A 13,694-nucleotide genomic window follows, 5' to 3' on the forward strand; every position below is an offset into this window, starting at 1 on the left:
AAAATCTTACAACATTTGAAAATAATCTTTTTCAAGTGTAGCAAGATAGTCCCATTAAGTATATAACGTAACATGGTTTAAATAGTTGATCCTGGCAAAAAGACGTAACAAATAGTTCAGATAAAATAAAAACGGGCTTTACAATGTTTTGCGCTAAAATATCCAAACAGAAATAAATGTAAATTGTCCTGTCAGAATGGACGATATAATCTGACATCACGCTGTTCCTCGCGAAAAACAAGTCCGTTTTGTTTTGTATGACGATTTTTACGCAAACAACTTATAAATATAACAATTAAACGTACCTGCCTGAATTTGGTCTGATTAAAGTCCCCCGTTTGCTCGTTTACAAAGATTTTTAAATTTGTTAATTCAAATATTAAATATAAATGGTGAAGCTTTTGTTTTTAAGAATGTTAAAGTCAATGTCTAACTATTGTTATGTAATTTATATTAAATATTGCTCAATAATAATAGGAGGTGTTCTGTTGTGTTCGTTTATGTTTGCTTCAAGTCTAGCAAAGCAAGCAAGTATATATATGTATATCGTCTAGTATAAGGTCAATAAATACATACCTGTAACAGTTAAAAATACAGCGGATTTCAGTTCTTGGTATCAATAGTATTCCGCTTTATTATATAAGTATTATGGTTACAATATTTCACCAGTTATTATGTGCGTGGAAAATCTTGGAACTGAATTTTTCAATCAATTCTACTAAATCTGTTGTTAGAATTTTGGTGGTGGAGAAAAGAAAATATATTATCTTTACCAAATCTTTGAATAAAAAGAAAGATGTTTAAAAAAAAAATCTTGATAAGTTAATGTAACGTAAGAGAAAAAATTATACAAATAAAACGTGTACGCCTATTTTTAACGACTGTCAGAATTTTCAAAAAACTGGGTTTTTATTATTCAATAAACATGTCTTGTTAGATTCTGAAATTACGTCTTATTTGTATAATATAATAATTTTATATTCGCGCATAGAGGCAACTGAGTGGAACCTTATTAATTTTACTTTAAAGCAACACCCGCTCATTTTCTATTGCAAGAATGTTTCTAGAATTGAGTTAGGTTTCCAATATTAATACAATTATTTATCTAAGAGATTATTGAAGAATAATAGTAAATAAAAGTAAGAAAAGTTTCCCATTACGATACTGATGTGATTTATATGAAATGTGGAAAATGATGAAATGCTGTTTTTCTATAATTAAAAACTAGTCTTGAGAATGAACGAAAAACACATAAAATAATATTTTCAACAAAAGCGCAAAACAGTGAAGTAAAAACATACATACCGACTCCGAAAAACGGTTTCATCCACCTTGAAAATACACCGCTTCACGATACAAAAGGATGGATAAATCAAGTCGAAAACTCAAAATAGACTCTAACTAGTTAAGCATACAGCGTCAAATTGCCTGATACCGAATACTCTTAAGTCCGTATAAACCATCTGAGACGCAGTAAGCACTCTCGTGAATTTCTATCTGTTGCATTGACTAAAGAATCATAAATGCTTCGGTGAGTCAAGCTGTTATCGTTCTTTCAGGGTAAGTCTTTAAGTTGAGTTTTGATTGTCATAATTTTGGATGGAGGTCTAATATAAGAATTGTTTTTTCCGCAAGTAGTCCTGCGAATTTCAATCTTATTAATGAGCGGGAAAGCGCATAATTCCAAAATGTTTAAAAAATAAAATAAGGTATACACATTCGTAAAATAGCTGTTCAGATATTCACGATGTTACTTTTAATAAGAAATTAGAGCTTCGGCTTAAAAGCAACTTCTTTGTGGAGTAACTTTGTAGTAGGTGTAGATATTTATATCTGTTGTAGTTATATAAATCAACAGGTTTAATTGTACAAACTGACATTACATTGCTAATTTATCCGTGTCGCAAGCACATATGCTAAGTGTATAAAGAATTTAGGGTTAACCACGTGACCGTTCCATTGAATAGCGTTAACAAAACTATAAAAAAAAAAAAAATCCAATAACGTGCCTTTGATATGTTAGTTGTTGAATAAAGCTCGTGTCTGGTATTTGTATTTCCAGACAAATGCGATTTGGAAAATTTTCAAGAGAAGAGTGAATATTCTTTATACAGACAAACGCTTTTCATTCCAGACTGCATCTAAGCTTTTTACCAAGCGACACGGTACACAGACGTTCGCGTTTGCTAACAAAAAAAAGTTCTCTTTTTCGTATTCTTAAATTTTCCCCGAGGTTCATTCTGGTTTTTTATCTGTAAGAAGTAACATTTAAATCACGCGTATTATAATGACCAAAGAAAGAAAGCTGGTACCCAGCTTTGTGCAGCAAGTTTGATCTACATTATTACATATATTTGTGTCCGACATTTAAAAATATATCGATCGGCTTAAACATATGATCATTGGTCAAAAAAACAATATGGCTGACCATAATAATTAGTTCGATTAGTTTCCAAAATTTCTTAAGTCCCGACTAGTACTAGAATACTAGAAATCGCTTAAAACGTTTTCTATGCATTTAATAATAATAACTAGTAATATTACGAAGAAAATTTGAAGAGTTATTTTAAAATATTTACTACACCAATACAAGGCCATTCATTATTATTATGATATTATTTTATTTTTATTTTCAATAAAAAAAATAATGAACACAACTTTAAAATAATAATAAACTTTAAAAACTAACGAGTAAAAGTGTTATAAATACAATTATTGTTCGTCTACAATTATATTTTGTTTTTATTAGTACAAAAGTATTAACATTAAGTCCTTAAATATGTACAAATATGAATTAAAAATAGTTACTGTATAAATCTTGCGTGGAATGGTGGCAAAATTATATAGTTAGTAGAGATTAATTTAATGACAATAATCATAATCATTAACCTTAATTAATCATTCATAAAACATAAATTAAAAACCGCTTTTCGGTTTTTCTTTTTATAAGGCATCAAAATAGAAGTATTATTTCCGAAAACAATGAAAAGCGTACACTGACCAAATTAAAAAACGTAAAATTAATCTAGTTCCGTTATTAAAATCAAAATTTGAGCTTACTGTCTCTTTGAAAAAACTTAACTTAAAAAAAAAAAAACTGTAAAATAACTATAAATATTTGTCCATAAATATTTTTTTGAGCGATTATTTCGAGATTTACGCAAAAAACGTCACGTGGTAACACTTTGGCAAAATATAAATATATAAATAAACTTTTTTTTATGATATAAGTAGGCGGACGAGCAAATTGGCCACCTGATGTTAAGTGGCAACCATCGCTGATAGACAATGGCGCTGTAGGAAATATTAATCATTCCTCACACCGTCAATGTGCCACCAACCTTGGGAACTAAGATGTTATGTCACTTGTGCCTGTAGTTACACTGGCTCACCCTTCAAACTGGAGCACAACAATACTAGGTATTGCTTTTTAGTGGTAGAATATCTGATGAGTGGGTGGTACCTACCCAGACGGGCTAGCACAAAGCCCTACCACCAAGTAAGCTGTTTGATATTATAATTAAAAAAATACATGGTCAAATAGTTTAATTACACGTGGAATGATAGGACAGGTAGCCAAAGGCCAGTAATATGATACATACAAAATCATTTCCTTCGGCATAAAGAATATGGTAAGTTGTTTTTATTCGTACTAGATAATTAATGTACACTAATTACCTTATAAACTAAGTAGAAACATAAATCTCAGACTTTAGATTAGTTGTAGAGTAGTTAGAAGATAAGATAGAATTTAATGGTTCTCAAAGTTTGTTAGCTCCTTGCCAAAGTTATAAGGATGTTAATTTTATGACCAAGTTTTAGTCATCTTGAAGTCATGACCGGTGATCGTAAGTGGGGCTTATCATCAGTCTAGGTCGAATCACTAGACGCTTGTCGGGGAGGTAAAATAAAGTAAAGTAGACTCTCTTCACGAGGTGTTTCGGAGCTTATTTCACCGCGCTGTTGCTTCAATGTAACCTAGATTACACAGATTGGTAGATTTCAATCCGACATATTCTGGTTCTCTCGAGATGTTTTCCTTCTCCTTCTTACACGAAATTAATTTAGATAAACTTTTGGTTTAATTTAGATAAATTATGCGGTGCCATTAGTTATGGTCAGATGTTCCTATAAACATCGATTAAGATTCATAGATTTTATCCACTAGGCCATCTCAGTTTGCTATCACTCACGAACCAATTAATTACCGGTAATACCTTATACGCCTACCTTTTGACTCAGGATGAGTGAGTTAGTAATTACCGGCACAAGAGATAAGCTTGGATCCTATTGTTGACGATGAATGCAGTGGATTGTCTAGAACAACGATTAGTGTATATAGATATTAGCTCTAAATAATGTTTAAATGGTCACATCTAGCTATCCAATTAGCTCATTTGACGTCATTAAGCATTTATTTTTATTTAGGAACTTTTTTTTATCAACCTTTTAAAGGATTAAATTAAAGCTACCAGATACGATTTGGGAACGTCCAAGGCAACTTACCTGCAAGACCTCCGATGTTGCAGATATCCATGGGCTGTGGTAGTCACTTTCCATCAAGTGAGCGCAGGCTCACAGGCAGGAGCAGTCCTGCCACCTATAACATAAAAAAAGTTTCAGTGTAACTTTCATATAATTAAGAAAGAATATAAGAATTGAACTAGTTGATTTCTTGATTCAGTTGGATTATTAGAAGAATGATATTTTGATTTACAAATTCTCCGATTCAATCTCTACTGATTTCTTAGCAATATTTTAAATTTGGAAGTGTGTTTGGTCATTTGTATGCTTTGCTTTCACGCTTCAATGCAGCAAACATTCAATTCCACACACTGAAAACCTATTTCTGTCCTTAAATACGCAAATTGAAAGGCTATTTCTGTCATGGAATACGATGACCGGATTAATCCAATGGTGAATTAATTAGTCACAAATTTCCGTCAAATGTAGCTATTGTGATGATTTTCGTAGGTCTTCGTTTCCAATAAAGGAAATAGCAAGTGTAGAAAAGATAAAGACAGAAAACGTAAAAATTAGCGTGGACGAAAAGGACGGGTAAACAAAACACAATGCAATTTAAATGTATCCAGCGCAAGACTAATCTAGAGACGATTTGGAAGCGACCAATTTCCACTTGGAGAATGGAAGTCGTTGTCTAACATTTCAAGTTATAAGCGATTATATATAAAAGAATAAAATTCTAGTATAGAAAATAAAGTATAGAAAAAAAAGCTAGACGTCCTGTACGAATAATATTTGTTGTGTTCATCATCGGCAGAAGAAATAATACATTTGTCCTTAAATTGATTTTGAACACAAAACTTAATGGATTATTATTAATTTGAAGTATAGTTATGTATTTTTGACATTTCATTTTATGTTTTTCTTCTTCATTTTTAATTACACATATTTATGATAACTTGTAATAATCATCTAAAACTGAAATATTAAAGTGTAATTATTATTATCAAAATTTAATTTTGTAAATCATTATTAGAACATCAATAAAAATAAAGATTATTGCATTTTTATTTATAAAAACCGCTTTCTCTTTTGTTTTACTCCACGTTAAAAATCGCATGCACTCTGGCGTAATGCCAACTTCTGCTACGTCTATTCATCTCGCCTTATGTGCTTTTGATTAACCCCTACCTTATGCGTATGTGTGAAACCAAAATAGTATATATACACATACACGTACATATACCGATATAAGTTGCTTATAACGTCTTCGTTAGTATGGATTTAGTTCTATATCCGAATGCTTTTTGAGATAGATGAACATGGTATAGTTTTGTTACCTATAAAGCCGTTGATTTATATGTTTGTGCCCAGCCCATTTCCATAACGAAATTATTATACAAAGAAAAATTAGTAACACTCCAATACAGTTGGTGAGTCAATAGATGTGACCTATGTGTGTGTCAGTACTATGTGTAATTCTTTGACAACAAATAAATGTTTGTATGTTGGTCTTCAATATGTACCTAAACTATTTATTTGATTGTATATCTTGGTGCAGTGTTGGTGAGGTGTGAGATATTTCTTAGTATGTAAGGCTTTCAATATATACGATTTATTACCTTATTCTACCCAAGCGAATACGGGAGGGGTTGATATTTAAATCAATATTTATTCAAATTGAAAATAAGAAACATGATAATATTGAGTACATCAGTAATAAATGACAATAAAACTTAATAACAATACTTACATTTGCCGAGTAATAAAACGCTTTTGTTATTATATACCGTATACAATGTAAATAGTTAAAATAAGCGAGTTTCATGTAAATGTATATGTTTAGTATTAAGCTATTATTATAATATATATTATTTATTTAAAATACTTCTAGAGATTCTTATTTGATCTTATAAATTAAGTTCTATAAAGTAAAGCAAACTTTAACAAAGTATATTTTAATTTTAATCATTAAGTAAACACTATTTGAACATAATTTTCTAAAGGATAATTTTGATTGTCGAGACAAAATTGTCACTGGTAAAGACAAAAATCCTTGACCTTAAGTAAGTCCGATTTTTAAAAAAAAAAAAGTTAAGTTATAAAATTAATGCATATCATATTATTTTATAATTAATTACATTAAACATGTAAAGAAATAATTAAGTATAGGATACACAACAGAATGTGTTTCAACTAATTCTTGATAAGCTAGATTTTACTTAACAATGCTGAAATTTAATAAATTATAACTCTAACTGTTGCCATGAGTTCCAAATTTAGAAGATACTATAAAAAAAAAATATATGTATTTACCAGTACACAGAATATTTATTTATTATTTGTTTTATTTTATAAATATTATAGTCCTGAAGTTATAAATCCAGTTAACAAAAATCTCCTATTCTCATTCCATGCGCGACTCTCTTTTGTTTTTTTTAATAATCATTTTGCGCGGGAAAACATCTTGTATTATTTTTTAAAGCCGACCGAATGACGTTCTGAAATCGATTACACTTTTATGAAATCGGATACAAAAACAAAATATGAGTTTATTAAATATATAATAAATATATAATTATAATATAAATGTAAGTACATAAATAAGTATTTGTAACAAAAATAAATAAGCAGGATAGTGCAAATCCTGAACAAAGCGTCTAGAAATGAAATGAACAACGTAGACAACTCAGTGCTAACGAACAGATAAGAATACGAACAGATAATTAATTTTAAGCCTACGACGACTCAATAATTTTTTTATGTATTTTAATAGCGAGCTGATTATAACCTCCAAGTTGATTATAGTTAAAAATAACCACTAAGAGTGAGAGTGAGATGAATTATTTATTGGGCTTTTGATTGTAAATTGATTTTAATTACGAAATTTTTAATGGATAGATATACTAAACTTACAGGTTGGTTATAAGTAAAATAATAATTTTACCTCTAAAAGCTACCGCATTTGAGCCCACGTTGGAAGGCGTACCCATTTTTAATATAATATAAAATATGACATTTATTGTATATTAAATTGGATAATAGAATGCATTTCGAGCAAAAATTTTAGAATTTGCCATTTATTAGCATTATTAAAATAGATTTGCTTTTCTTTGGCAAACTGAATAAGTGCTGTGAATATTATTTTAATGTGTATAATTAAGCTTGTGTTGATTGATTCGGTCTGTTTTATCTAATTCTTAAGAAAATCATACAATCTGTTAACTATATATATATATATATATATATATATATATATATATATATATATATATATATATATATATAACGGAGAAATCTTTTATTAATAATAAAATCTTATTTGTCTAGTGATGAGACCCGGGAAGTGGACGGCCGTGCGAGATCCGAGTCTGGTGACGCTGATTCCGTGTACCACGTCAGGGGTGCGCTACACGACTCGCGTTGGAGAGAACATCAGGTTTGTCATATATATAAATAATTTTATTAGAAATACTCTTAATATATAATACTTTTACTAATTCAGCAATAATAGTATAAAAAATATTTTTACCTAAATCATAGGCCAGATTAAAAATATAAGTTAGGGGTGGGTGCAATACTAACTTGACGCGGTTGTATTATAATGGGATTTATTGAAAACTTCTCTTTTGCTAAAAATCAATAATATTTAGTAGATATTAAATAATTATTCCTTCGCTACCTACTGATAACAGCCGTATAGAAATAGTATCCTACTTTGCTACGTATGTATTATTTTTACCGCTTATTCTTACCGCTTATGATGGCATAATAGTAATACATTGCATTACTTTGGTTGAGAAGCGAGTACTGTATCCATCTGTACTTGTAAACGACCGTACCATACCCCTTACAATAGATTTTTAATGGAAGGTCATTATAATCATTATAAGACCTCTAACCCGACATATAAAGAGACTATAAAAATGAAGAATATTTTTCCATAGGACTGAATTCCAGGTGATATTGGTCGTTTACGAGAATGTAACTTTTCCACAGTTTTCATCTTAATGGCTCATAATTCTGAGTCAATTTATTTTCATTGGGCTTGTTACAGTTTGACCTTTTGATTTCGCTCGCTTAATCGACTTTACTATTTATATTATTAGATTATAACATTAATTCGAACATTATGTATCACAAATTACGTTTGGATATATAATGTGGACTAATGATAACAGTTGGTTTACCTGAATTCGATGTTGCGGTTAAATGTATTTGGCGGCTGGCTATACACCAGTAGTAACGGTACAGCTGTGTAGGAAATATGTTTCGATACGTACTATACAATAATAACATCGAAGTTAAACACAACGATGGATCTTACAGTCTACAACACTAATGACCACAAATTAAACGCCTAACACACTTACATTAGAGTCCACAGTCCAGCAAGAATCAGCAAAACACTAAGAGTTTTAGTGTGCAAATCGAAAATCCTTTATAATAAATATTATTGTTCCTAGATTCAAATGCTTACACAAAAACTGATAAATCTTATAAATAAATACAAAATCAAACGTTGTTTATTCAAGAGTTCAAAATCGTAATTTTACAAGTTCGTTAAACTTGAATCCACCATCGGTTCGGAATATTTGTTGAAAAGATTTGGCAGGAGTCACAGATTTGACTATTTTTTATAGCAGATATTTTCTTTAATTTGTATTTAAAGACGAGAAGTCACTGTACGTCTGTTCGTTTGTTCCCTAACTTTTTTTATTTTAAACTAAAAGTTACATTACTTAGATACTTTTATTAGTAAGCTCTTAATTTAAGCAACGTTCGCAATTTCATAATATTAGATAAACGTAAACGTAAACAAGCTATATGTTGTTTATATGGCTTACGATGACTAAACTTTACGAATTACATCAAATTGTATTTAGTGAATCGTTAGTCCTCAAATATAGGTTAAAAAAGTCCCCGATGACTTATATCTTTTGTAGATAAGTCACAGTGAATTTATTAGGTTTTTAAAATAAGAAACTTAAAGATAATATTAACAAATCATTATTAATAAAAATAACTCGTAATATGGACTACTGGTTTAAGTAATAGTACAAGATGCTTGAACAAACGCATGCAATTAAGATGGTTTGCGTTAAAATTATATTATTTATCACATTTAAAGTATTGTTCATATCTTTATTATTTAGAAGATTATAACTGACTAAACATCTATTATCATCACAAGAGAAGCCCGTTGTTAGATGATATAGAATAACGAAAAATAAATAACTAGATCTTTTTAATGTGTGTAGTAAACCTACAAGATTTTCATATACTTAGCCTATCATTAATAAAATATGTCTTAAATATGTATAAGGAGGTTACTATTTGATTATTGATAATCCTTGAAAAATATCACGTAAGTTACATAAAACAAAAAAGTAAATAAATCAGAATGTTACCTACATTCTGATTATAAATCTTTTTCTTATATTTATTCGATAAATCCTTCAACGCAAACATACTTAAGGCAATCTGTATTAAGTTATATGCTTAATTATAACTTGTATTAAGTTTTGATGTCATTTCTACACTGTTTGTTCTGAGGCGTGTATACACTGCATCATTGGCACAGCTGGTTCCAATTTGCCAATGCGGAAGTTTCGACAGCAACTTTCTCCTGTATGCGATAAATTCAATTTAATTTATAGGACTCACGCTTTTAATACCAGAAGTTTGATTTGAGCCGTTTAAATCGTCTATTTATTTTCAGTATTTATTTCATTCATTTTCAGTGAAAGATTTATGTGATTGTTTTTAGAGTTCGCACGCAAACAGTTTCGTATTTTATCAAGATTAGTCATTTGTCAGAAAATAATGAATTGAAATTGTTCACAATGGCTCAGATTTCAATTCTGCCTAAGAAATTTTGAAAATGCACCAAATTATTCCACAATAACGTTGTGAGAAAAACAGTCACTCGCACCATTTTTTTTCATAATAGTGATTCATTGAATGATATTCCGCGAGGTTTTTTAATTATCTAAATAAATTTGTCTTAAACTATCATCTTAATACGTAAATAAAAAAAAATCCTAATTCCATTGTTTTTGTTATAAACATATAAAAACTTTTACGGCTATGAAATTAAAAAAGGGCTACAAGATAAAATACAGCACGAGGCTTAGCCATGTTATAAATATTTTTACAAGTATTCGTTTTGCAACCACGGTCACTCTTAATATGAAGACATTAGGCTCAAATTCAAATGTGGCGATATATTTTAGTGTTTGTATCCATTTTACTTGGCGACATTCCAACAACTGTAAATGCCCCCGGAACGTTAGGCAAATGGCAGTAGGATTGAACCTCCGTTTCTCAGTTCGTGTTGGCAACTGGTTTTGTTATCTGATCGCCAAGGTGTGTATCTAAGTACCTTAATTTGTCCCTTTTCTAGAGTTGTATAGATTTGACGCCAACAAAATTTCCAGTCTATTTATTCTAAGAAACTTATTCTGGCATATTAAATAAAATGTAAATACCTGTAATGGTGTATCACACTGTACAAGTTTTCTTTTGTTGTTTTCCTAAATATGATTTGTGAATATGCCGATGGTATTTCTAAAGCAATAAATAAATAAATAATAAATATTACTAAATTTTATTAACTTTGACGAAAAGTTCTTCTCTATACTTCTCTAATACATTAAAATTGTTGGAATTACTTCTTCTATTGACCTAATGATTAAAATAATGATTAATTATATTACATTTTCAAATAAAGTAATGTAAGTATAATTCTTATAGACTGCTTCGTCTCGTCGGCCCAAGCGCGGTTGGGCGGCTGTCACCGAATGGTGTGTTGCGTGGTGGCACTCGGGCAGAGAAGATTTGGAGGACACGGAACCAGAAGAAGAACCTTCTGACCCTGGATACGCGACACCAGTTTCTGTTGAGACACCACTTCAGAGTTCTGTTTCGAGGTAATTCTGACTGTAAACTTTAGAGAAATAGTGGAATCATCTTTTGTTTTATGATTTATTAGTATATGTATATGTAATGACACTGTACATCTTAATTTAAATTTTATGGTAACTTACTTCTTACCGGAAAAAAAATAAATTATAATGCTCAAAGACATTCAAATGAATTTGGTTCTTCACATAAAAACCCTAAATTATGTTTCTTGTTTTATCCTTTTAATTAATACAAAATATTTTGTCATAGATGTACGTCGCTTAACGTCATTAGAGATCCGTATGCTGGTCGTGGTGGATCTGGGGGTTCGAGTGTAGCAGATGGGGGTACGTCACCTCTTCGAAGAAATTTCGAGCCGCCTGCTCCTATACCGGCTGCGCGAGATAGTCGGTCTCTTCCACCAAATACTAGAATAAACGCTTCTACCTCACCAGCACCCAAGTCTGCATCTGCTGATTCTGTTTACACTATTTTAATCAGATTACCTGATGCAGACACAGACAGACCTAGTATTAAAATGATTACGGAGGAATCACCACCAACAAATACGCGAACGCACTATCGACCGCCTGCAAGAGGAGATTCTGAACTTAACTTACATCCTGCAGGCCATCCAGCCTTAACTAGAAGAACGTCACACATACAAGATGTTCGAATACCTTTGAACGCCAAAATAATTCCTAAACAGTTGGCAGGTAAAGGCATAACTTCTAAACAACCGAAGAAAAAGAAAACTCAAGAGAAGAAACAAGAAACAAAAGCGGCGAAAACGTTATCCGCTATTCTTCTTTCTTTTATCATCACATGGACGCCTTATAATATCCTCGTGTTGCTAAAACCTCTCACTGCATGCACCAAGTGTATCCCTGACGAACTTTGGTCCTTTTTCTATGCTCTGTGTTATATAAACTCTACTATAAATCCCGTTTGCTATGCTCTATGCAATGCAACTTTTAGAAGAACGTATGTTAGAATTTTGACTTGTAAGTGGCATAACAGAAATAGAGAAGCTATGACTAGAGGGGTGTATAATTAGAATTGGTATGTTGTATAATTTTTTAATATTAATTTAGAACAAATAAATAATTATATTGATGCTGAGTGATAAATCTTTTTGATACCAAAATAAGTAATTGCCCAATTTTGGTATTCAACAAAAATAAACGCGAAAAATCAACAAATTCCAGTCGATTGTAGAATTCATTAATTATAAAATCTGATATTTATTTCGACAACTTCTTCACTATTTTAAGATAAATCTTACTTTTTCGTAATTGCTTAGAGTTTAAAAATAGGAAAAATTGCGTCACTTTATCCAAGCTTTCATTTGGTTCGTGCAGCAAAAGACTATTTTCAAACTAAATCGCTTCTTTGCGTGTCGAACGACTTAACTTGGTATCCGTTTCTGCACTTTTGAGTCTTTTAAAATGGAATGTAAGTAAGCGATGCATTTCATCAAATATCATAAAATCTGTATCTTCTATATTTTGAAATTGTCCTGGATTATTTTAGAGCAACCGATTTTATTTATTTAGTGAGTTTAAAATCCCGTCCATTTTTAAATTAATTTGTTGATTTAATAATTTTTTTAGTATCTTCGGATACCTTGGCTTAATATTTTTTTAATCTTCTGTTATAAGAAGATCAATGTTTAATTAAACCAATGGTTAGGAAATTTATTGCCGAATAAGAGTGAGTAGTGTGTAGTGTAGAAATATCGCAACTGATGTTGTGAATTACAGTAGTAGTCTTTAGTCTCGGTTTAAGCAATTTCTCTAGTCAAACCTTTCTAATGATGTTCTGGTAAAGTGTGAGCTTTTAGGATTAAAATCGACGAATTTAGTGCTTGGAAGACCTTATTAATTTGGTATTTTATGTTTACAGTGTAACATTGTTAAATTTCATTGCAATAGCGCTTTATTTACTAAGAAAATTAAATTAATAACGCTTAATTTAAAGACCAACGTGCAGTACATTAAGTTTTTTAGTGATGCGATATGAGAAAGTCGTGTAGGATGATATTACATATTGTCATACAGTATTCGAGAGAGAATTTAGCCTTGATTCATCAAAATCTACATGTTTAAACATTAATATGTTTATAATAATTATAGATGTGTAAGCAATATTGGAACAATATCTCCAAAAGATTTGTAAATGTAAATGAAATCGTTGTTGTATTTATGTATATCAAAAAACATTTTTTAACGATACGCTACGATAAAGTTTAATATTTTATCCTTTGCGATTTATAGACTTCGAAGGTTTTTATCTTTATGGTTACTATTCTGGAATACAATTGG

The 13,694-nt window shown here is 30.4% G+C and overlaps 1 protein-coding gene across 1 annotated transcript in view; it reads left to right on the forward strand.

Moving 5' to 3' along the window:
* The window catches only part of LOC125066920 (muscarinic acetylcholine receptor DM1), a 91,297-nt gene extending 78,870 nt beyond the window's left edge, over nt 1-12,427 (forward strand). The window contains exons 3-5 of the mRNA XM_047675246.1: nt 7,795-7,903; nt 11,221-11,396; nt 11,641-12,427. Coding sequence (XP_047531202.1) covers nt 7,795-7,903; nt 11,221-11,396; nt 11,641-12,427 — 1,072 coding nt within the window. The remainder of the gene's footprint in view (nt 1-7,794; nt 7,904-11,220; nt 11,397-11,640) is intronic.
* The last annotated feature ends 1,267 nt before the right edge of the window (nt 12,428-13,694 follow it).

Source organism: Vanessa atalanta, chromosome 10 (genome assembly GCF_905147765.1).
Source record: "Vanessa atalanta chromosome 10, ilVanAtal1.2, whole genome shotgun sequence".
NCBI lineage: Eukaryota > Metazoa > Arthropoda > Insecta > Lepidoptera > Nymphalidae > Vanessa > Vanessa atalanta.